The 25,480-nt window shown below is 36.9% G+C and overlaps 2 protein-coding genes across 3 annotated transcripts in view; one reads left to right on the forward strand and one right to left on the reverse strand.

Annotated features, from left to right (window-relative positions):
• The first annotated feature begins 4,122 nt into the window (after positions 1-4,122).
• Positions 4,123-23,559, forward strand: SLC24A5 (solute carrier family 24 member 5). The gene is made up of 8 exons (XM_061157079.1): positions 4,123-4,352; positions 14,912-14,995; positions 15,094-15,197; positions 16,056-16,156; positions 17,955-18,238; positions 20,569-20,775; positions 22,655-22,756; positions 23,237-23,559. Exons 1-8 carry the CDS (start codon positions 4,124-4,126, stop codon positions 23,557-23,559), a joined length of 1,434 nt encoding a protein of 477 aa, XP_061013062.1. The 5' UTR covers position 4,123.
• Positions 15,797-25,480, reverse strand: part of MYEF2 (myelin expression factor 2) — a 41,931-nt gene continuing 32,247 nt past the window's right edge. For both annotated transcript variants that reach the window (XM_061157077.1, XM_061157078.1), the window contains one exon: positions 15,797-24,301. In XM_061157077.1, coding sequence (XP_061013060.1) covers positions 24,138-24,301 — 164 coding nt within the window. In that variant the 3' untranslated portion in view covers positions 15,797-24,137. The remainder of the gene's footprint in view (positions 24,302-25,480) is intronic.

Genomic DNA, 25,480 nt, shown 5'->3' on the forward strand with positions numbered 1-25,480 from the left:
TTTTTATATGTTTTATTTTACAACAGAAAGCTTTTAAACATTCTTTTGCAAAATGAAGAATAAATGTATGCAGTAAATCCAATTAGCCTCCTTAATTCTCTTTTCTTGGTAAAACTATGCTTTATCAGATAGTTTGTTCAGAACAAGTTTATGTGTATTCTGGGAATGTGTTTTCAAGAATTATTACAATCTAATCAATCAACAAATGTCTATTAAGTACCTACTCTGTACAAGATTCCACTGGAATTGTTTCACTGCCATTGGCTTATATCTTCGGATATTTGCTCTGCTTCCTGGATTAACAATATACATTGTATAAGTATTCACTCTGGGTTTGAGTTTTCCTGTTTTGTCTGTTTCTAATGTTTAGTTTTATTAATTAGTTAAACTACTGCATTTCAGAGAGGAGAGGTTCATGAGACACTTCCACTCACACGAAGTTCAGTGGTCCCTTCCCAGGGGGTTAGCCCTGCTGGCCCTGAGACCACAGGCCAGGGGTCCAGGGTGCCGCCTCCTGCAGGTGTCAGCAGCCAGACCTCTGCCTGCTGGGAATCTGCTCTGTTCCTGGGCTACACTTCGGTGACTCACTATCCCAGCCTCACCACCACACCACACGTCTGGGTAGTCAGTTCCTGGAAATGATGGTTTCCGAGAGGTTTATAGTGGGTAACAATTCCCAGCAAAACAAAGTGGGTGTTTGAACATTTTCACCAAATCAAGATCACAAACATCGGAAGCAACTTACTCCTTTCCACCAGAAAACCCCAGTTTCTAAACTTAAAACTAAGCGAGTACTACAGTTTTTATGCTTTTTCTGCAAAGCAAAGGAACCACAAGAGTTGCAAAACTAAAAAATTCCCTTATGGCCAAGAAGCTTCTACCTTAATCAAAAGTAATAAAATAGCAATAATAATACACCTGATACAAAGAACTGATTCACTGGAAAAGACCCTGATGCTGGGAAACAATGAAGGCGGGACGAGAAGGGACGACAGAGGATGAGGTGGTGGGATGGCGTCACCGACTCGATGAATGTGAGTTTGAGCAAGCTCCAGGAGTTGGTGAAGGACAGGGAGGCCTGGAGTGCTGCAGTCCATAGGGTCCCAAAGAGTCTGACATGACTGAGTGACTGAGCTAAACTGAACATGATAGATAATAGATAGCTAGGTAACATTGACCATGGGGCAGAGGCTGTTCTAAGCAGGTTCAGTTCAGTTCAGTCGCTCAGTTGTGTCCCACTCTTTGCGATCCCATGAATCACAGCACACTAGGCCTCCCTGTCCATCACCAACTCCTGGAGTTTACTCAAACTCATGTCCATCGAGTTGGTGATGCCATCCATCCATCTCATCCTCTGTCGTCCCCTTCTCCTCCTGCCCCCAAGCCCTCCCAGCATCAGGGTCTTTTCCAGTGAGTCAACTCTTCGCATGAAGTGGCCAAAGTATTGGAGTTTCAGCTTCAGCATCAGTCCTTCCAATGAACACCCAGGACTGATCTCCTTTAGGATGGACTGGTTTGATCTCCTTGCAGTCCAAGGGACTCTCAAGAGTCTTCTCCAACACCACAGTTCAAAAGCATCAATTTTTCAATGCATTCATTTATGTAATCCTCACACAACCCAAATAGAGGGTACTATAACCTTCCTGTTCTACAGAGAATGGAACAGAAGAGCAGAGAGGTTAAATAGCGTGCCCAAGGTCACATAGCTAGTAAGTAGCAATGCTAGGATTCAAACCAAGAGGTCTGGCTCCAGAGCCTGTGCTGTTTGCTACATGTTACCACACTGCCAGAAGTTCTTAACATTCCAGCAAGACCAGTAAATGCTTGTGTAGGGAGGATAGTAGTTTATATTTGAACCCTCACTGGCTTGTCCAGTTTGCATTTTCAAACCTCTGGCACAGAGCACAGCTAATCAATGATCAAATATGATTCATCCACTATGGCTCTTACTAGTTCTTGAAGCTGCCTGCTTCTCTGCTCCCCCACTGTTGTTGCTCTGGTTCAAGTCACCATCATTTCTCCAGTAGATTATTGTAGGAGCCTCCTTCATGACTTCCCTGTGTGGAGCCCTAACTGGAGAGAGAATGAGAGGCCCCGAAACAACAATATAAAAGGGTATAAACTTAAACAAAGAACACAGACACCAGCTCCAACAACTTCTAGAAGGGCTGGAGAAGCCCAAGTTGGATGCATGAGACAAGTGCTCGGGCCTGGTGCACTGGGAAGACCCAGAGGAATCGGGTGGAGAGGGAGGTGGGAGCGGGGATCGGGATGGGGAATACATGTAATTCCATGGCTGATTCATGTCAATGTATGACAAAACCCGCTACAATATTGTAAAGTAATTAGCCTCCAACTAATAAAAATAAATGAAAAAAAAAAAAAAAAATAGAAGGGCTGGAGAGAGAGATGGAAGCACTTGTAAACGTAGGTCCTTGGAAATCTGGAGAAAGCCCAAAGCAGGAGTGGAGACGCGGACGTGAACAGACTTGTGGACACAGAGCAGGAAGGAGAGGGTAGGACAAATTGAGAAAGTAGCATTGCCATATATACTCTATCATATTCAAAATAGATAGCTAGTGGGAAGCTACTATATAACACAGGGAGCCCAGCCTGGGGCTCTGTGATGACCTAGAGGGGTGGGATGGAAGTGGGGAGGGAGGCTCAACAGGGAAGGGAGATATAGATATAGATATAGATATAGATATATATAATTATGACTAATTTGCCTTGGTGTATGGCAGACACCAGCACAATCTGTAAAGCAATTATCCTCAATTTTTAAAAAATAAGTAGCAAAAAAAAAAAAAAAAAATAAGTAGCAAAGATACTATGAAGACGAAGAATAAAATCAGTCCATAAAGAACGAGCTGCCTGGATCTGCCCTCAGGAACCATGGGCCAGGGGACTGTCCCCCTCCTCTCCACCTCTGCCAGCCTCTCCGAGGCTGATGGCTGCTGATCAGAGTAGCTTGACTGACTCCAGTCACCCTCCCTCACGCACTGGCCTTGCTGTGATGTGCCCTGGGCAGGGCATGGGGCAGGAAGGAGACTCCTCACATGATCCAGCTTAATCCTCCTTTTCTCCCTTCCCGAGGCTGCACGCTGCAGAAAGATCGCTACTGGAATGCAGATCAAAGGGGGCCCACGGTGGGCAAGACGGGCCCTGCTCCTCAGCCTCCTCTGGGCTACTGCACAGTTGCCTCCCCCAGGGGCCTCCCTGGCTCGGCGTCTCCCAAGGGCTACAGGTAGGTGGACACTGGGGTCAGCCACCCCTGCTGCTGCCGCCACACACAAATAAACAAAGAGAGGGGAATTCTTACTTGACTCACTTTTGCTTATGCTTGCGGCTGTATTTGCTCTGAGTTTCAGCATTTGGTGGGGCTTCTCAGGTGGTGCAGTGGTAAAGAATCCAGAGACGCGAATTTGATTTGATTCCTGGGTAGGAAAGATCCCCTGGCGTAGGAAATGTCAACCCGCTCCAATATTCTTGCCTGAAAAATTCCTTGGACAGAAGAGCCTGGCGGGCTATAGTCCATGCAGTCACAGAGTCAGACACAACTGAGCGTTTAGATTATTTTAGCATTTGGTAGGATATCAAACACTTTCGGTTCTTCAGGTAGGTTCTTGAAAATGGCTCTGAAATAACCCACAGACATCATGAAACAGAAGAGTCTTCAGATTTTATTGCTGGAGACTTCATCACGGAAAAAAGGAATCTTTCATCCTAGATATTCTCTCTGCAACAATGAATGATTCTCTGTAGGCCTTGAGATTTGTGGACAACTTGGGCTCTGAAATGGGAAAATGAGATAGCACAGATATTAGAAATTTTTATCTTCAGATGTATAGTTTCTAATTGAGGAGGAAAAGGGGTTCAGAATTCCCTTTTAGAGTTGAAGCAGACCAGGAAAATCGATTTCATTATTTCTTCTTTTAAATTCATCCACTATCTTTATTTTATTAAAACACTTCTTTTGGGTCCCAAAGACTAATATTTTTAAGGATCTATAATTATATCATAGTCAAAAGAGATTTACACGTTTTCACCAGAGTTCTTAAAATGCCACCCAGAAACCCCACACTTATTGTTTTCTTGAGGAATTTCTCTTTGTGGGCTTGGAATGCGTGACTCCAATATCCTTCAGATTTTCACCTCCTTTTCCTTACCAGGAAATAGCACCCAGTGTGTTATATCCCCATCATCGGAGTTTCCTGAGGGGTTTTTCACAAAACAGGAACGTGCAGATGGAGGTATCATAATCTACTTCCTAATTATCCTTTACATGTTCATGGCTGTGTCGATTGTCTGCAGTGAGTACTTTCTACCATCCTTGGAAATCATCAGTGAATGTAAGTAGCTGGAAATCTCTGCTATAACTTCCCAGAATAGTGATGCCACACACATATATACCTGTGTTTGGAGAAGCTCAGTAACAATCCTGTCCATCTTACCTGGCTGCAGGACACTAACATCTGTGTTGCGGCGACCTGTACTGTGAGGAACTGGCCTGACTGTGGTTTTTCTTGGTAGCTCATGTGCAGCAGGGCATCTTTAATGGGTATAAAGCACCTATCATACCAACTACGTCTAAAAACTGCCAGTTTGTCTGCTGTATTGTCTAGCTGTTAGTAAACTGTTTCAAGTTTTATACACATGCACTTGGTGTATACTCCTAATACACTGGACTCCTAATACTTGCCATCAAATACTTCAATTTTTTTTTTTAATTTTTTACTCTGAAATCTCTATAACTTTTTAGAAATGGTAGATGATAAATAAATACCTTTAAGGACCACCCTCCTACCTCTTCCTTTCCCAGTCTCCTATAAGGAGGGAAAGGAAACTAATTCATGTTAATGAACCAACAAATATATAAATAAGTCCTGCATCTTATGTAAAGTGACCTCAGGGATTAGGTAATTAAAAATTAAGCTCAGTTATTGGTTTCTGGGAAATAAGATCTGCCAAGCCCTTTAATTCTGTCTCTACAATCATGTGTATCACCTAGCATTCTGAGCATAGACCTTACATGGGTGCACTGGTTCCTAAAATCAGGATACAGTGATGTATTATGGTAACTAAGCAAAAGTGCCAGCATTTCCAGGTTCTATCTCCTGTTTAATTAGTTTAACTGGTTGAGCATGCTCACTTCAGAGAAGGTCGAAGTCCAGGATTAGATTTCCCACTGCATACTCACAGGATTGCACAGAAATGGCATGCCTCCTCCCCACCACCACACACACACACTGCTAGCGTTTCTTCACAGAGGGAAAGAGCATGAATGTAAACTCTCCTTTTTCCCCTTTTCCCAGGGCCCTATCCCCCACCCCTGCTGAAATGCAAGTCATTTTCTCTCTTTTCTCTCTTGTTAGTGCAGTATAGCAATATCCTTAGGACTTAAAATAGGATGTGGCAACAGTAGAGTCACTCAACACTTATTTCTCTAATTCAAAATATTTATAGAACAGGTCAGTATAAGTTTATTATAATTATTATATAATTTATACATACAGTTTTACTTTGATATTATATTTGACATGGACATTTCTTTAGTAGAAATTAACATAATATTTTACTTAGACTGATGAAATGCAAGAAAAATAGAAGAAAAAGCATAAACTTTCCTACATTACTATCACCCAGAGATCCCCACAGTCGTCATTTGGTATATTTCCTTTTAGTCTTTTAGATCTTGCTACACATACAGTCTGAGACTGTTTCTTTTTCCTAAGATACTATTTTATTGTGTACATTTCCCCATATTACTAAATAGCCTTCAAAAACACAGTTTTTAATGGTAGCACAATACTTCCTGCTTCTGTAAATGATTTCAGCACCTAACACTGGTTTTTGTACAGAATGAGCACTCGGTAGAAATTTATCACAATTTTTTAAATTATTAGTTTTATTAGACATTTGATTAAATTTTTTGCCCTACATAATGCTCATACTTGTATCAAATCTTTTCAAACTTCTCTGACCATTTCCTGACAAAGATGCAGAGCCATGCATATTTTAAGCTTTATTTTATACATTGCCAAAAACATTTTACAAAAAGTGTGCCAACAAAAACCTCCACAATATATGGTAGCTTCCATTCCAGAAAACCATGAATAGTATCATTTTAAATGTCTTTGTTAATTGCTTTAAAATAGTTTATTTTATAAAATTTGCATTATCTTATTATTTGTGACATTAAACATTTTATATAGGTACTGAAATTCGTGCTTTTGTCCTTGTGTTTTTTTTTTTGCCCATGTTCTAATTAGGGGAGTATTTGTCTTTTACTTATTGATTTCCAAGATTTTTTTCTAATATAAATTTCTAACATAATTTTCATATCATATGCTTTTTATGGTTTGGTTTTGTATTTTGTGTGTTTATTGCATTGAAGTGTACATAGGTAAATTTATAAATATTTTCCTTTATTATTCTTCTTTTGGTTTTATACCTAGAAATACCTTTTATCCCTAGGTCGGAAAAAATTTCATCTTCTCTTCTACTGATAGTTTTTTCTTTTCTTAACATTTATTTATTTATGTTGAATATTTTTATTTTTTCAACTAAGAATTTATTTTCTTATAGGATACACTGCTATTTTTACCAAAAGCTGATCCATTTTCTATACCTTCAACTCTATATTCTAATGATCTACTCATGTTTGTACCAATACCACACTTTTCATTAGAAAAACTAAATCATATTAATTATATAAAACTAAGAAATTTAAAATTCAAGGTACTATCTCTCTACTTAGAATCTTTCTTTTTCTGGAAAATAATAAATCCCCCCTCCCCCTTTTTTTTGCTTTCTTGACTGAAAGAATAAATCCGTCAAGAATTGTTTTTTTAATAAAAACCTGTCTTGGGAGTAGTAAATAAATTAATAACTTTTCTAGCCCTGCAGAAGAAACTACTGTATTAAAATTTAGATTGATACTTCAAAATAATCTTCTTTAAGTAACTTCATGAAACATCTATAATAATGACTTCCACCATGCCACTTGTGGAATTACCTTGGAACATCATCAGCAAACATGCATTTCTCAAGTGAATTGCCTTTTGCTCTGAAATATAACACAGTAGCTGTTATGGATGTGTGACTGATGGATGCCTATGCCACTGCCAAATCTTCAGCTGCTAAGAATTGATCCCTGTCTTGAGTATTGCAAATACTGGCAACAAAATGAGATAGAAATAGTGCTAGCTTGATTCATTTTTAAATGTCTATAAATTAATTCTCTCATTTCTCTTTTCAAGGTCTTAGCATGGTCTTGTCCAAATTAGGACATCAACAATAAAAAACAGCTTCTCTGGAATTTGTTTACATCCATAGAAACTAGCCTCAGAAAAAGTCTGTAAATGCTTTACAATTCCCCATAGTTCTTTGATGAGCATGAGTTATAACAGTCCCACCCAACTAATAAGTATTAATATTATCCTCAAAATAATTTACTGAGCATTATACATGTACTGGAATGTTATTAACTACTTATATATTTATTATAGTTATTTTTCATAAACATTTATAGAAGACCAAGCATTGTTCTAAATTAAATATATAAGGTTTTAGTTCTTTAAAAAACACTACAAAGTAGGGACTATTAGATTGGTTTTACTAATGAAAAAACTGGGGCTGAAAGAATATATAATTTCTCAAGACTACACAGGGCTTCCCAGATGGCACAGTGGTAAAGAATCTGCCTGCCAATGCAAGAGACACAAGAGATGCAGGTTTAATCCCTGAGTCAGGAAGATCCTTTGGAGGAGGAAATGGCAACCCATTCCAGTATTCCTGCCTGGAAAATTCTATAGATAGAGGAGCCTGGTGGGTTGTATGTAGTTCATGGGGTCACAGAGAGTTGGACATGACTGAACACACACACACACACACACACACACCCATACACACACATACACACAGCCAGTTCACAGGAGAGCCCTGGTCTCTTTAATGTCAAAACCCAAGAATGTTTTCAATTGCTATATAATTTTACACATCCTTATTTGAGATTAGCTGTCATAATATGATTGTTTCAGAAGAACTGTTCTATTTAAATAATTTTAAATGTATTTTCCACCCAAGGGCACCGAAAATTTTGATTAAAAAATATATCAAATAGTCATTGTAACTACAGAGGACATATACTACAAAATAATGAGAATCTACTGAGTCACTTTAAAACATTAGCAACCTACTGGGGGTTGTAAATTAATGTTATAAATGGTTACCCACAATAATTAATATGAGAACTAAGTATTTTGTTTACAATGTGCATAGAATTATAGCATCGTACTGTGGAACCAAATCATCACGTTTGATTCAATGACATTCTGTGGAGCACACGTCTGAATTGGCCGGCCCCTGGCCCACCCCAGCCCCATCGTCCCGTGATCCACTCTTGCAATCACGGACAGCGGTTCATTTGGTTATTAGCACAGGTGCTTCAGCACAGTGAACTCTAAGAAGTGGCTGGGACTGCAGTCTCCTTGCTGATACTCTGGTCAGGCCCAGCTTAGACACATGAATGCTTTCTCTGTCTGTAGCTATACACATTGGTTCTATATACATTGGTCTGTCAATTATCTCTAGAACCACTACCACTTGAGGCTCCCAGTAAGGATCTTTCTCTTTCTTGCTCTACTCATGATCATTAAAGTTATACAACCTCCCCTTCACACCTCAACACTAGGAAAGCAAGCACACACAAACCCTGAGACATTTTGTTGTCATCTTAACCAAGTAGATCCAATATGAGAAAATGCTGCTGCTATACCACCTTCCTTTAATCCTATCTTCTCTTATCCATTTAAGTTCTAAAGGAAAAGAGGTTAAAGATGAATCTTTGAACACATTTGTATATAATAGAAACTATATTAACTTACAGCCCATAGTAGGACGATTACCTTTCATCTTTATAAGCAGTTCATTTTTAGAAACACAAAAGTTCACCAGAAAGCCAAAACAAATCCTTTACATATCATTTTAATATGTAATGGGGATCTCCTAGAGTTATTTAATCCCTGTTTAGGGAACCTTTCTTTAACTTTTCTTAGGCTAACTACAGAGAAAAACTGAGAACCCCTAGTGATTGATCGGTCACTTGATACCGCCTAAAGTCCACAATGAGCTAGTTATGAAACTTTTCATCTTAAATGGTACACTAATATGCTCTTCAGTTGATACTCTAATCCCTCCACCATGTTGATCCTTTGAAGTGTAACATTTCTTAAGTGAAAATGATCTTAATAAGGTTTTGGGAAACATACTTAAATAAAATATTTACTTTTTATTAAAAATTCTTTTTATTCATTCTGCTTTGAACTAATATTTGTCCATGTTCTATTTTATGTTTCAGAAACAGACAATAAGAAAGAAATACAAGTTTTAATTCCAGGTAGAATTGATTCTAAATTGATAAAATTGAAAGGGAGTCAAATAATTCTGTGAGTATGGCATTTGGATAGCCGACAGTTTCAGGGGATTGTTTGATTCTTAATCTTATGAAATTTACAGAGGCAAAGCCTTCCGCAAGAACAAAGAATCTGAGAAGAGTGCTTCCTCCCAGCCACACAGGCACTCATTCTCCTCTTAAGAGCATTTTCGTCCTCTTTGCTTTTCTTTTTCCTCTGATCTAAACTAATCTGAATTTAAAATATAAATAAATATATTGTGGTTACCTTGGATTGCATCTAAATTTACCTTAGGTACACAGAGATAAATAAGTGTCAAGTGGTCTGGATATTACCAAAATGCTATTGCAGAGACAGGCAATAATAATAATAATAAAGCTATGTATTAAATCTCTTCACTTACCTACATGGCTAACAGAAAGAGCAGTTTTTTCAACTCAAAAAGATCTAAGTGCCCATCCCATCTCTGCAACTACTACCTATGTGACCTTGAGTAAGTTATGGAGACAAAACTCAGGTAATTGTGAGGTTTGGAGACAAAAAGTCTTGCATATGGCTTTATATGATTGACTTACAGCAAGTGGAAACTAATGTTACAGCTGTTAGATTAGGGTATGGGGGAGTCCTTTTTCAGTGGAATCGGGCTTTTCAAAGCATTATACAGGGCTTCAGAATTTGTTCCATTATGGCTCAGACAAGATATGAGATGATAACTATAAAGTACTCAAAATGTTTTTATTTACTATTAGAAGCATCACAGAGCATATAGATGGAATTGTGCATGGAGAGGCTAGGCATTTATTCCAGTGATGCTGACTTTACTCAAAATATTCCTAGAAATAATATTTGAAATTAATGTCAGAACCAATTTTGCAAATCATAAAAAACACTGGTTTGCTGTCACACTTCATTTTGAACCCTAAGTAGAATTACTCAGCATGACTACCCACCATAGTCACTAGAATTGGGTCTGAATGACTTTTAATTGCTTCCAAAACTCAAATCCATTCACAAAGCATAAAAATTTGCTATCACTGAGGACTTTATAAAATTGTGCCAGAAGACACCAAATTGCTTATAGCCTAGTCTTGTAACTCTGTTAAATGTACATGTGAAAATAACTGAAAATACATTTTTAAAAAGGTAGCAGTGGTTAAAATACAATGGTAAAAGTATAAATGATGCTGCCTCCCATCTGTTTTCTCCTCTATCTTCTAAATTTTCAGTTAACATAGGGGTTTTTAATTATAAAAGGAATTTATCTAACAATAAGAGGTGGTCCAGAGGCATAAGGCACAGAATTCATATTTTATACTTTTTTTAAATTGATAAAATTGAAGATACCTTAAAGATTTGTATATTCCAACCCTCATACAGATGGCAAAATACAAGCCTTGTCTGAATGACTTACCTAAATTCTCACATTAAGGTATTAGCAGGGCCAGAAGCCAAGTTTCCACTTTAGTTTAAAACTCTTTTTCTATATTATATTTCCAGAAAAAGATTTGCAAAGATGGTTATAAACTTTGCAGCATGGTATCAGAGAAGAGAACACGCTCAAGAAAAAGTCTGTTGAGTTTTAGTAATCAGTTCATTATCATAAAGTTGCACTTTATATAACCAATGTAATATCTAAACCTATAAAGAAACTCACCTTGAACATTTCTACTATATCCTCAAGGAAATATGATTAGTCCTTTAGAGTAATAGAGAGGGGGAAGAAAGTAATAGCTCTGGGCGGGGCGGGGGGGGGGGGGCGGAGGGGAACAGAACAATTTATCTTTAATAATAAACTATAACAGAGAGAAATGCTACCCAAAGGTCAGTGAAGACAAAGCCAGTCGATTCTAAAGTTCAAAGGTATAAACCATCCTACAAAATATGCTTAGAACCTTAAGATATAACTTGTAAAAATATCTTGGAAGTTTTATACATCCATGTAGAGAGCTCTTCTTTTCATAACTCGAATAGAGCCCAGTGAATAGCAACAAGCTTTATTGTTATTGCCTTTTGAGAGAGAAAGTGTTCAGAAGGGTCACTTTTTCTCTCCCCAGATTGAAGTTTTCTAATGAAGCATTCTTCAGCCAGCATTAGACGACGATCAGCCAATCACTCTTCAGCTGACCCAAGTTTAGACAATTTAAGATATTTTGTTCTTTTTTCAATTTCCTCCATGTATTAGTTAACCCTGGTTTCATTCAAGAATTCATGGTAATATCACTAAATTTATACATTCTCTGCAATATGCTAGAAAACTTCTTAATTATTACTAACTCCCACTAGCTATTTTTCCCCCTAGAAAAGAATACAATGGAGGAAGTTATGTACCAGTGCCACGAGGAAGGGAAGAAAATGACTCAACCACCTCCCATCTTACAATTGCCTCAGTGCATTTCTGATACTTTCTGTGGTGAAACAGAAATAGCACTGGACTTAGGTATAGCTCAGTCGGTAAAGAATCTGCCTGCAATGCGGGAGACCTGGGTTCCATGGGAAGATCCCCTGGTGAAGGGAAAGGCTACCCACTCCAGTATCCTGGTCTGGAGAATTCCATGGACTGAATAGTCCATGGGTCGCAAAGAGTGGGACACGACTGAGTGACTTTCACTTTCATGTTTCATGTTTAGAATCAATAGACTTGGGGTTTATGTCCACGCTCCTCACATTTAAGACCCTTACTTTCCATGTAACTTTAAGTTACTTAACCTTCTGGATATCTGTTTTTTATATGTGAAATGGAAATACCACAACTCATATCTAAGAACTTCCCTGGTGGCTCAGATGGTAAAGAATCTGCCTGCAATGCAAGAGACCTGGGTTTGAGCCAAGTCGAGAAGATCCCCTGGAGAAGAGAATGGCTGCCCACTTCAGTATTCCTGCCTGGAGAACTTAATGGACAGAGAAGCCTGGCAGGCTACAGTCCATGGGGGCACAAAGAGTAGGACACAACTGAGCAACTAACACTCATTTCTGAGAATAGCTGAGATTATTAAATTATGTATATGAAAGTGAATTGCATGTCATGAATATAAGATATTATTTAATTCATAGATAAAATTTTTAAGAAGTTAATAGAACAATATGCTTCATCTTTTCTAAGTTTTATGACCAACTGGACCTACTATGTATCAGAGTTGTAGTAAGAGTATAAATACTGTATATATAGGCAAAATCATTCTAACCAGTTAAAGAAATGCTATGAAATGTAACTTACAAAAATTACTTCTGTTCCTTCATTAGTCACCACAAGTAGCATTCATCAAGCAACATGACCAAAGACAAATAGGATAGAGAACTTGGGATTTGGTAATTTCAACTATCCTGAGAGGATTTTCCCCAATGGAGGCTTAACAGGTAGCAAAATAGTTCTGACTAGAGCTGGTTGGACCACTGAGACCAGATAGCCTCATGGGGATAAAAAAGATGAGTGTGGCTGGTATCACCAGCAAGCAACACTGTAGATGTCTTTCCAAAAGTGAAAGTGAAAGTCACTCAGTCATGTCCAACTCTTTGTGACCCCATGGACTTCTCCAGGAATTCTCCAGGCCAAAATACTCGAGTGGGTAGCCATTCCCTTCAGGGGATCTTCCCAACCCAGGGATCAAACCCAGGTCTCCTGCATTGCAGGCAGATTCTTTAACAGCTGAGCCACCAAGGAAGCCCAAGAATACTGGAGTGGGTAGCCTATCCCTTCTCCAGCCGATATTCCTGACCCAGGAATTGAACCGGGGTTTCCTGCCTCGCAGGCGGATTCTTCACCAGCTGAGCTAGCAGGGAAGCCCATCTTTCCAAGCACTTCCCATATTTTTCACAATAAAAGCCCAAGTGCTTGCTAGGATCCACAAGGCTTTATATGATCTGGCCATCTATCACCTTTGACTTCATCATCTACAGCTCTCCTTCACACACTTTATTCCAGACACTCTGGCCTGTTTCTTGAACACATAGGCTAGCGTCTACCTCAAAACTTTTGCACGCACTCCATCTGCCTATATTACTCCCAGGTCTATGTGTGGCTACTCCCTCACTTTGTTAGCATCTCGGTGAAATCCTTCCTGGTTACCCAATCTAAAATTGCAATCTTTCCTCCATGACATTTTATATTCCCCCTCCTGACTTTTGAGCTTCCCTGGTGGCTCAGATGGTAAAGCATCTGCCTACAATGCGGGAGACCCGGGTTCAATCCCTGGGTTGGGAAGATCTCCTGGAGAAGAAAATGGCAACCCACTCCAGTATTCTTGCCTGGAAAATCCCATGGATGGAGGAACCTGGTAGGCTACAGTCCATGGGGTCCCAAAGAGTTGGACATGACTGAGCAACTTCATACCTAACTTTTGCTCCTTCTAACACAATATATATTTTTTCTTGTCTGTTTGCTCTCACTGGAATTAAATTCCAGAAGAAGAGAAATGTCTGTCTGTTTTGTAACTGCCACATTCCTATCACATAAAAAAAGCATCTGGTACAGTAGGTGGTCAATAAATACAACAAATAGATAAACAATAGTCAGGTGTTCCAGTTATCAATGGTTTTTTATGAAATCATCCCAAAACTAGGAGCTTAAAAGAACAATCATTTCAGACTTCTCATAGTTTTAAGGGTTTACTGGCCTCAGCTGGATGGTTCTTGCTTGAGGTCTTTCATGCAGTGATAGTCAGAAGAAAAGGACTAGAATTATCTGAAAGCTCCCTCCTTCGCACGTCTGGTGCTGGGATGGGAGGATTCAAAACTGAGGGGCTGAGACAGCAAGGGTTCCTCAGCCATCTCTATGTGGACTCTTCACAAGGTCTTTCCTATAGGGCAGCCAGGGTTTTTATGTGGTAGCTTACGGCTCTGAAGCAAATGTCCCTAGAGAGAGAACCATTAGAAAGCTTTTCCACCTTTTATGTCCTAACTTCAGGCATATAGTTCTGCCATACTTTCAGCAGTCACAAAGGCTCATCTAGGCTCATACATAAACTCCATCTTGTTTTTTGTTTTAGTTTGTTTGACAGGGAATGGACAGGTTCTGGAAAACCATATGGGCAGAAATATTGTAGCTATTTTTATAAAATTCAACCTGCTACGCCACCAACAAAAAAAGAAATCAGTAATGTCAAAGGCAGATATCTCAATAGAGAAGTAGAACTTGAGGTGGACTGGAGAGTGAGCAACAGGTAAGAATAAGGAAATACTGACTACAGGTGACAGGGACTCAATCAAGCACACCAGAGTTTGAGGGTCTGGGAAGACTGTCAAAAATCAGTAATATATTAAACAATAAACTTGACAAAGGATTGCTATCAATGGCTTGGAAACCTGAATTTTCCTTCTAATTTTAACTTTCTGATATAGGGTAAATAATGCCTAGAAGGCTGCCTCTATTGGCTGTTTTCCAGTTGAAGTTAGTATCAATGGCTTTCTGTGAAAATGTAGCTTTGATATCTATTTAGTTATGAGAACATGCGCTCTCATTTGTCACTTGCCAGGCATAATATAATTTCATTTGTCTTCAGACTTTGGACTGTCCCAGGATGTTGCAGGTGCAACTTTTATGGCAGCCGGTAGTTCAGCTCCTGAATTAGTTACTGCTTTTCTAGGTAAATACTGCTCCTTATATTTTTTTGCTCAATTTGTGTGTGTGTGTGATTTGATCTTCTCCAAGTCAACACTAACTTAGCTGCTATCTGGCTCATAGGTGTATTTATCACAAAGGGCGATATTGGCATTAGCACCATTCTTGGATCTGCAATCTATAACCTCCTTGGTATCTGTGCAGCCTGTGGCTTACTATCTAATGCGGTATGTAAGAAAACTTTATTCAACAAAATATGTTGTCTTGACAAATTATAAGAACTGCTTACTGTCAAACCGCAACATGAATCATAGGTATACACATACCCCCTCCCTTTTGAACCTCCCTCCCACCTCCCTCCCCACCCCACCCCTCTAGGCTGATACAGAGCCCCTGTTTGAGTTTCCTGAGCCACACAGCAAATTCCCGTTGGCTATCTATTTTACGTATGGTAATACGTTTCCATGTTACTTTCTCCTTACATCTCACCCTCTCCTCCCCTCTCCCCATGTCAATAAGTCTATTCTCCATGTCTGTTTCTCCACTGCTGCCCTGCAAATAAATTCTTCAGTACCATTTTTCTAGATTCTGTATATACACGTTAGTATACGGTATTTATCTCTTTCTGGCTTACTTCACTCTGTATAATAGGCTCTAGGTTCACCCACAGAAACAACAGAAAACAACAGAATTTGACAGAGTTTGACAAAAAAGAACAAAATTCTGTAAAGCAATTATCCTTCAATTAAAAAGTAAATAAATTTATTTAAAAAAAGACAAAGAAAAAAAGAATTGTTTATAGTCTGGAACAAACAAGGCACTAGGAATGTGTTCAATTACGTTTATTAATCAGTAGAAAAACAACATGTATTCAATTTTAAGTTAACCCACAAATACCTCTTGGTCAAATTTATGAAAATCAGACTAGGTTTAGAAACACAATTTTTCTTAAAATTCCTTTCTCTAAAAGCAATATGCAAAAGATAACAATGTTTAACTACAAATATACAAATAATTTTAGTATTACACTAAGCAAGTACTTGAAGAAGTTAACAGCGTAATGGAAACACTAATTATTTTTACAGGTTTCAACGCTATCATGTTGGCCCCTATTCAGAGACTGTGCGGCATATGCTATCAGTATAGCAGCACTTCTTGCCATAATATTTGACAACCAAGTTTACTGGTAAGCTTGAAACAATCATTACTCTTATGTAAAACAATTACAGAGAATATCTTTATAAAATTCTGGTTTAGTAACTTTTTCTTCAGAAATGTTGTTTCTTTCACTTCTCAATCATCTACCATGTCCATGCATTTTTCCCGTAGATCTCTGAGCTAACCTTCTCATCACAGTTGTTGGTTGGGCTGTTCTCCCTTTCCAATTTTTCAGTCAAATCAGTCTTTCTTTTTGTCTAACCAGTAGATGTAACCATCCTTCTTTCTCCCCATTGACTACCTTCTCATAAAGTTTCCCAACTTTTGACATCTGTTAAAGCCCCAACTGGTGGCTTTTTCATCTATTGGGTTGTTTACCTTTCCTCAGTTAGAAGCGGCCATGATCACACAATTAGAGAGATGCCAAAGAAATAAACAAAGTCCCTTTAAATTCCTCCAACTTTTCCCCTGATGTTCATTTAGTATGAGAACTATAGCCCTCTTCCTCTAAAAATTAAAAATGTTTTAGGTTTCAAGACTAAAAACTATTTGTTTTATTTATAATCTCCCCATGCCTTGTCGTTCTAAGAAAACAGAAACAGTCACTTTTTCAGCTAACACGTACCAGGTATTTGTCAGGTGTTAATCACTATGACATGAGTCTGAACAGATGAATAAACGTAAAACACACACAGACTGCACACTGCCTGATGGTGGATGTCAATGGCACCCTCTGGGATACTAGTTTGGCAGTGCTGCTCTAATACCTGCTATCAAGAAACTTCAGACCTAGCAGGGAGTAAATTTTCAAAGTGAATCTTCCTGAAATCTAGTCTGTCTCCCAAGGAAAGACTGTTGGTTACAACAGAAGTGCTTCTGGGATTTAGCAGTTGTCTGCAAGGGGACAATGACTAGGGGAGTATCCAAGCTAATGCTCCTTTCATTAGGGAAACCAAGAACTCTGTGCTTTCAAGCTATAGCAGTGATTCACTAGCTATAAAATAAAAGGTAAATGCAAGGTTCAAATATGATGGTATCAGATAATCAAAATTCTCTAAATAGCAAACCAGAGTATAGGAAAACGGTGCAAGCCAAACTCATTTACATTAAAATCATCAAAAAATCTCAGTATAGCAAATTGAAAAGCTTCAGCCAAAGTCTAACATATTCTGATTTAGCACAGAATTCCTATACCAGAACAACTGAAATGAAGGGATACTATATTCTTATAACTGTTATCTTCTTTCAATGAACTGAGGGGGAGAAGCCCCATCACTATTCATTACTTTCACTTTCATTTTGAAAATCTGTAATTACTATTATTTTCAAATAGGGCTTCCCAGGTGGCTCAGAGGGTAAAGAATCTGCCTGTGGTGTGGGAGACTCAGGTTTGACCCCTGGGTTGGGAAGATCCCCTGGAGAAGGGAATGGCAACCCACCCCAGTATTCTTGCCTGGAGAATTCCATGGGCAGAGGAGCCTGGCAGGCTTCATTCCATTGGGTCACAAAGATTTGGACACGACTAAGCGACTAACACCATTTTCAAAGAACTTTCTATGCCTGCTATTTGGAAGGATTCTACAAATTGAGAATGAGTTTGTAATCCTTGTTTTTAAAATACAAAAAGGACAGTGTCGAACTTTCATCAATAAGTCTTTAATAATGTTGTAACCAAATCTGGACACATCTACAAAATCAAAATGTTTCTAGAATATTTCTGTTCTATTGCTTCATTAGAAAATTAAGCAGATACTGCCCCAAAACTACTAACTCTAAAATAACTTTCACTTTAAATTGAAAACCACACAAATCTCTCTAATTTATAGGTATGAAGGAACTTTACTGCTTTTGATATACGGATTATATGTTGTGGTGCTGTGTTTTGACATTAAAATTAATCAGTATATTATAAAGAAATGCAGTCCTTGCTGTACCTGTCTTGCCAAAGCAATAGAAGAGAGACGTGAACAACAGCCACTGATGGGATGGGAAGATGAGGATCAACCATTCATCCGTAGGCAATCAAGAACTGACAGCGGCATATTTCATGAAGATTCTGGCTACTCCCAACTTTCATTAAGTTTACATGGTCTTAGTCAGGTTTGTGAAGGTAATAACCACATCATGACCACTATTAAGTCTATTACTAGCAAAACTTAATTTCATTTCAATTCAGCAAGTACTATACTATTTAAAAAATACTATGGGAATTTAGAGATGATCAAGAGGCAGACCTATCCTTAAAGCTCCTAAATGGGACACAGTTCCTAAATGGGACAGATGGTAAAAAAAATTTGATGAGGATGGTTAGATAGGAGTCACAGAGACAAACTAAGCCTTGTAGAATAGTAAGATTTTAACAACTTGATTTATGGTAATAGCTACTGAAGTTTTATCAGACTTCATGTGTCATAAGTACATGATGCAGAGCTAAAAGTAAGCAGCATTCCATGGACTGACCAAGAAATAACATGGGGAAAGGCCTGTCAAGTACTAACACAACTGGAGAACTGAATGTGCAGAATAGAAGCAGAAGAAAGGGGGACAGGAAGGAATACAACAGATTCCTAAAGGCTACATTAACAGCGTCTGCAGGTTTGCAGAGAAATTACCAGAACTCAAATATGAGATAAAAAGACATGGCTACTAAACCAAGTGATGTGTTTAACAGATGCTTAGACAAGGTGAAGGCAGTGGGAATACAAGAAAACAGATGTGAGACAATGCAGAGGAAGCATCACCAAAACCAGGCAACTGAAGGGCTACATGGGAGCAGAGATAATTTTGAGCCTTTTGATCATGCCAAAGTAAGAAAATGAGAATACCACTTACAAAAACTAGGAATTTAGGAAGAAGAGCTGGTGTGAAGAAAAAGTAAGAAGGAGACAGTTGAATTTTAAACATGTGAAGCAGTAGCAAAACATGTAAATAAATGTTTATAGTATGTGTGCTAAGTCGCTTCAGTCGTGTCTGACTCTTTGAGACCTGATGGGCTTGTAGGCCACCAGACTCCTCTGCCCATGGGATTCTCCAGGCAAAAATACTGGAGTGGGTTTCCATGCCCTCCTCCTCCAAAATCCCCTGGGGAAAAGAATGACCTACCCACTGCAATATTCTTGCCTGGAGAATCCCATGGACAGAAGAGCCTGTCAGGGCTACAGTCCATGAGATCTCAAAGAGTCGGACACTACTAAACAACTAACATGTTTAGTATATAGGAAGTCAAATTCAGCTACAGCCAGAAATACAAATTTAGGGATTTTTTTTTTTTAATAAAGTGATTTAAGAAACAGATTCTGCATTTTACTTAGTACATTAGACAGGAAACTTAGTAATTTACTACCTGAAAAAATTAAAACATGAATTTTCCCCTTACAAAAATTATAGTTTCTCGTCTTTCAGGTACAAGAAGTACACATTTCTAAGTTAAATTTTATAACAAGAAACTAAAACAACCAGTGCAAACATTTTTTATTACAATAAAATTATATCTGTTACTTTCTGGCCCATTGGCTGCAATGTGGCCAAAAAAAAAAAAGAAAAAAAAATTATGAGTTGTTTCATTAATATTAGTTGTAATGTGACCTAATATATGGGCATAGTATTGGACTGGCCAAAAAGTTTGTTCAATTTTTTCCATAAGATGGTATGGAAAAAACCGTCCAAACTTTTTGGCCAACCCAATATTTCATAAATGCCATACAAATTTTAAACAATCTAAAGTGAAGTCTCCTTTTTATCTAATAGATTATTATTGACTTCTTCCACCAAGTTAATAGAACAAATTGAATTTAAAAAACATACTCAAGTTTTATAAGTTACACTGTAGATTCAATACTACTTCCAATTTTCTTAAGGTTCTAAGACTTGTGGTGAATTTTGTTTAGTAAATTAATGAAAGAAAATGATGAAATAAGCCCCGTAAAATGACCTATAATGAGAATCAGAAATATTCAACTTAATAAAAAGATTATGCTATAGCTATCTTTTACTCCCTAAGTATACATTTTGTGATACATAGGGCAGGCTAGAGGTATCATCAATACTGGGAAGTGGAGACAACTGGGGTTGCTAAGGGAAGACACCAGGTTAATCCCAAAAAGTTACTAAAAACCATCCACATTGTAGAAAATCAAGAGATGCTGAACTGATACTTGAGAAACATTATGTTTCTAACATACTTAGTGAATGACCCTAAACACTTTGATGGATTTAAGACCCCAAATCAAGAAATGCTGAGTATCACATTTTATGGTCAGCCCTCAAGTCTCAATTAGCTTCTTTTTGCCAGCAATATCAGTAATGAGATATTCAAATGTTTTAAATAGCCTCTTAAAAACTGATACAGCTAATTTATTTCAATATAGCTTCTTAAATGGACATTTCTAACTTAATTGGCCATTTGAGAAAACTCAGAATCGTTTAATTTTTCCTTAACAGATCCGCCAAGTGTTTTCAACATGCCTGAAGCAGACTTAAAAAGAATTTTTTGGGTACTATCCCTTCCCATTATTATACTACTTTTTCTAACCACACCAGATTGTAGAAGAAAGTTTTGGAGAAAGTATTTTGTGATAACATTTTTTATGTCAGCACTGTGGATATCTGCATTTACATATATCCTGGTCTGGATGGTCACAATAACTGGTATGTATAATATCTTAAGAGCACAATTTAAAAATAATCAGTTGTATATAAGTACAGCATGTATTCACTAAGTATAGTCTAGTTAAAGAGAAAATTTGTTTTTCAGCAAAGACTAAAAATAAAGATTAGTGCTATTTACAAAAAGATTAAATATTAATATACCAACAAGCTCACCCAGGTTTTGTGAGGTGTATACCACATGTCAGCTATATGGTCACTATTACACAGCGCAGGGGTACAAGTCAAAGGAACATGTTATAAATGATATCAAATTCACAGAATTTCTGTTTTGTTAATAATTAAATCACATTGCATGGGTCCACAAGATAGTCCTTATACTGAATCCCATTCCATAATTTAACACATAGCAAGGTGCCAGTGTTTTCAGAAAACAATGGGTATTCACTGTTTAACTGGATTACATTTTGTTTTTTAATATGGCAATACAAATGTACTACAAAATGAATAAAAAGGGTATAAAATAAAGTCTCATTTTAGTTTCTACTACTTTCATGATTAAGATTTAACCATAACTGCCTGACCATAAACAGCTCTAGTCCCAAAGAACTCCTAGTTCAGAAGGAAAAACTGAATATAAACAATGTACAAAAAAAAAAATCAGGAATTTCTCCCAAAAAGGTTAACCTGAATGGACTTAATCAGAGGTGAGCAAACCACCATCTGTGTACCCAAATCACTGAGTCTCCTGTTTTTGCGAGTTAAGTTTTACTGAACAGTCATGACCATCCATTTATATATTATCCATGAATGCTTTCACATTATACTGGCAGAGCTGAATAACTGCAACAGATTGTATAGCCTACAAAACCTAAAAAAATTACTATCTCACCCTTTCAAAAAAAAAGTTTCCTGACCTCTGACTTTTCTCAAATTAATGTGACTTAGAATAGTATGCTATTCTAAGAATATTTCTTTTTTTTATGCATAATATGGAAAAATCCAATAGCCTGCATATTAAAGCTCTCCATAAATGTTCTCAGCCAGATCATATTTGACATCAGGAAAGCAAGAAAAGAACAAAATCAAGTGCTAGATCACAGAACAGTCCCCAAGATGATAAATGTTAGTGTTATTTATGTACATATGAACTCTGGCAAACCAGTAACAAATTAACAACCAATTACAGTTCCAATAGCAATATATAAGCATGCAATAAATATGCTACTTGAAGTTTTTTTTAATTAACATTTTTAAGAAAAAAAGAATTGTAAAGCAAGTTTTCAATTACAATATTAAGAGCAGTTGCATTCTACTTCTGTTTCCCAAAATGGATACATTTATGAAAAATGATGAACTGCCATCTGATTTAACAGAAGTATTAAACCAGGACCACAAAGTTAGAAAGACTCAAGTAGAAGCCTATTCTGTTTTCCTCAGATTTATGATTTCCCAAAGGAAACACCTAAACTAAGGTATATCACTAAAGGAGAACTTTAAAAATGCATACCATGTTAACACATTTACAGCCTAAAAATAGCTATAAATAATTTGCTTAAATCTGACCTCTTTAGGAAATGTTTTTAAAAAGGAAAAGAGAAAATGACCAATTTATTGGCATATTTTAAGCAACAGCCTTGATAACAGTGGATATCCAAAACTTCTATAAGCATACCAGATAGGGAAATTATTCCTCGGTAGAATTTTGTGTATTAAATATCACCACCTGTCATGAAAAATCTGTGCTACCTTGGTTACCAATTCACCAATATTATTAAAATATTTTGCTACCTAAAATCTAAGTACATATTGGTTCTGAAATCTAAATATGTCTATTTTCTTTTTCAGGAAAGAAATATCTGCAGAGAACAGTTAGTGAATCTATAAGATTTGTAATATGTAATATCTTTGTTTGTTACAGGGGAAACATTAGAAATTCCAGATACAGTAATGGGTCTTACTTTATTAGCAGCAGGAACAAGCATACCAGACACGATCGCAAGTGTGTTGGTTGTAAGAAAAGGTAAGAACTGGGTCCCTCAAGCTGCAATGCCCATTCTTAAAAGCCTGACTGAAATACACTAAGCAAAGATACCTTTAAAATATTTCCTCAGTAACATACTTTGAAGAAAAAAGAACTCAGGAGGAAGCATTTACTATTTAATAGCAGATTAACTTCACTAAATCTAATCCCCTAAATAATATTCACCTGAAATGTGAATTAAATCATAATTAACCTTGTTAGAATGAAAAGCAACAAGTAATCTATATACCTTATTGAAAAATGGTTTAATAAATAAGGATAATTATTATTAGATAAATAAATGTTAAGACTTTAAATACTAACCCCCTAAAATTTAAAAATACAAATTCAGTAAGACTTTTGCTCTAATACAACAATTTCCCAAAACAGACAGAAAAAGTATCCAGTGTTTTTTCTTATGAAGCTTATTAATAAAATACAGTATTGGTATGCACATTTAACAACATGCTTTTTTTGCAGGCAAAGGAGACATGGCTATGTCTAACATCGTGGGATCCAATGTCTTTGATATGCTATGCCTAGGTGTTCCATGGTTTATTAAAACTGCATTTATAAATGCATCTGCTCCTATAGAAGTGAACAGTAGAGGACTAACTTACATAACCATCTTTCTCAACATTTCAATTGTTTTCCTTTTCTTAGCAGTTCACCTCAATGGCTGGAAACTAGACAGAAAGTTGGGAGTAGTCTGTCTGTTACTGTACTTGGGGCTTACAACATTATCAGTTCTATATGAACTTGGAATTATTGGGAACAATAAAATAAGGGGCTGTGGTGATTAATGTTAACAGTGTTATGTGGAAAATGTGAATGATGGGGAAGAGCAAAGAAGAAAAACTCCATTTCTTCATTTAACTCAAATAAAAAATATTCTGAACTTCAGGATCTAAAACTTCCTTACAGTAATTTTTTAATCAACAAAAGTAATTTAAAGTCAACCAAAATCATATCCTAATTTGTCTGAGCCCTTTCTTTTCAAGGACAATTACATATATTAAACAGAAGTTTTGGAAAAAACCATCTATGCTTTACCTTACAATAAGTTGATAAAAACTGGGGACACTTTTAACAAACAAATCCCACTATGCAGAACTGAAAATAACAAAAAAATGGCTTACTTCATTAAAACTAGTATAACCATTCATTTAAACTGAATGACCAGACTTGCTGTCTTAAAAACCCAAACTTGAGATTAACAAAAAATCACAGTATATTTAACACTATACTGTTAAAAACTGGTGGGAAGTTTTAGAAGTTCATTTTTACAACTTTTTGTAAGCAGACAGTATTACTTAAAAAATGACGTTTACTAGGAGATTCAGCAAAACAGATATAAGAATGTTCCAACCGTGGTTTCAAATTATGCATTACGATCCAAGCGAACGTCAATTTCTCTGCCACTGATTTTTATGCCATTCATTATTCTGCAGGCTTTTTCAGCTGATTCTGGGGAGTCAAATCTGACCGTTCCACAGCCTTTTGACTTTCCATTCTCCATTTTTATTTCTGCAAACATTACATGACCTGTAAAAGAAAAATTATAGAATTACCTGTCAGTTTAAACAGGTTCCATTTCAGTATACAGGTTTGAAATTTCTCATAGCCTATGAAGTGACAAGTAACATGGCTAAAAACATTAATGATTTTAAAATAGCACATCATATAAGTATTACTCTCATCATTTAATATTCTGTATATAATACAATTCATATGCAGTAATAAATAAAGGCTATAATATACAAAATTGAAATAAAAATAAATTTGCTTAGGGTTTATTATTTTATTAAAATGAAAAATTTTAATGTAAATCTTTATTTCTAAAGTGAATTTTATAGCAAAATAAGGTAAGCTAGCACAAAACAATACCTAGTTACCATGCCTAATAACAAACACAAATCCAAACAAAATTATTTTTTGAAAATTTCTTGTTTTATACTCAATCCCCTAATCTCTTTTCTTTCTCTTTTATCCTCCATATCACTGTTTTATCCCTGAAAACAGTAACCACCACCCAGGAATTTAATTTTTACCAGGTCCACAAAGGGCTTCACTAATTCTGTTTTCAACCACAGTGCAAAGTCATTTACTCAATATCTTAATTTGAACTCTACATGTAAGAGTGGCACCAAGTATTTATGGAAACAGACATGGAAGTGATACTATAGATTTAAATCAATAAAGGTAGAAAACACTGATGATGACAAGAGCACAAAGACAGACCTTAGAGAGGAACTTTCAGAAGGAGGAAGAAAACCAGACAATGGTTCTGTTTAGAGTTAATATCATTACTGACTCTATACAGACTGGTATTTGAAATAAATGCACATCATTTATAAAAATATATGGCCATAAAAATCCATCATCCAAACCAGAAACTTGAGAGTAAAAGGGAGAGATACTAATAAGTACACACAGGTAACAGACGTAAACACTGACACTATCCACAGGCAAACAGGGATGTATGATAACCCAGTTCACACAGATTTAGATCATGAGGTGTGTAACTACTTACCATAATGTTTCCCTCCCTTTGAATATGTAGTTGCCAGATCACTATGAGCTAACTTTAGTCTGGCAATAAAATCAAAGAGCCAGACATATTTAGTTCTATAAAGGGAAAAAAAAAAAAAGGAAAAGGGAGGAAGGTAAAAGAAAAGGGCTTATCAAAGAATTGCATAAGCCCTTCCTATGTGATGGGATGAA

Source organism: Dama dama, chromosome 12 (genome assembly GCF_033118175.1).
Source record: "Dama dama isolate Ldn47 chromosome 12, ASM3311817v1, whole genome shotgun sequence".
In the NCBI taxonomy this organism is placed as follows: Eukaryota; Metazoa; Chordata; class Mammalia; order Artiodactyla; family Cervidae; genus Dama; species Dama dama.

Excerpts from the sequence above, each read along its gene's own strand:
- SLC24A5 (XM_061157079.1), top strand. The coding sequence starts at position 4,124 with ATGCGTGACTCCAATATCCTTCAGATTTTCACCTCCTTTTCCTTACCA. Across the intron at positions 18,239-20,568 it reads TCTTAGTCAGGTTTGTGAAG|ATCCGCCAAGTGTTTTCAAC; the intron begins GTAATAACCACA and ends TTTCCTTAACAG. Across the intron at positions 22,757-23,236 it reads TGTGTTGGTTGTAAGAAAAG|GCAAAGGAGACATGGCTATG; the intron begins GTAAGAACTGGG and ends CTTTTTTTGCAG.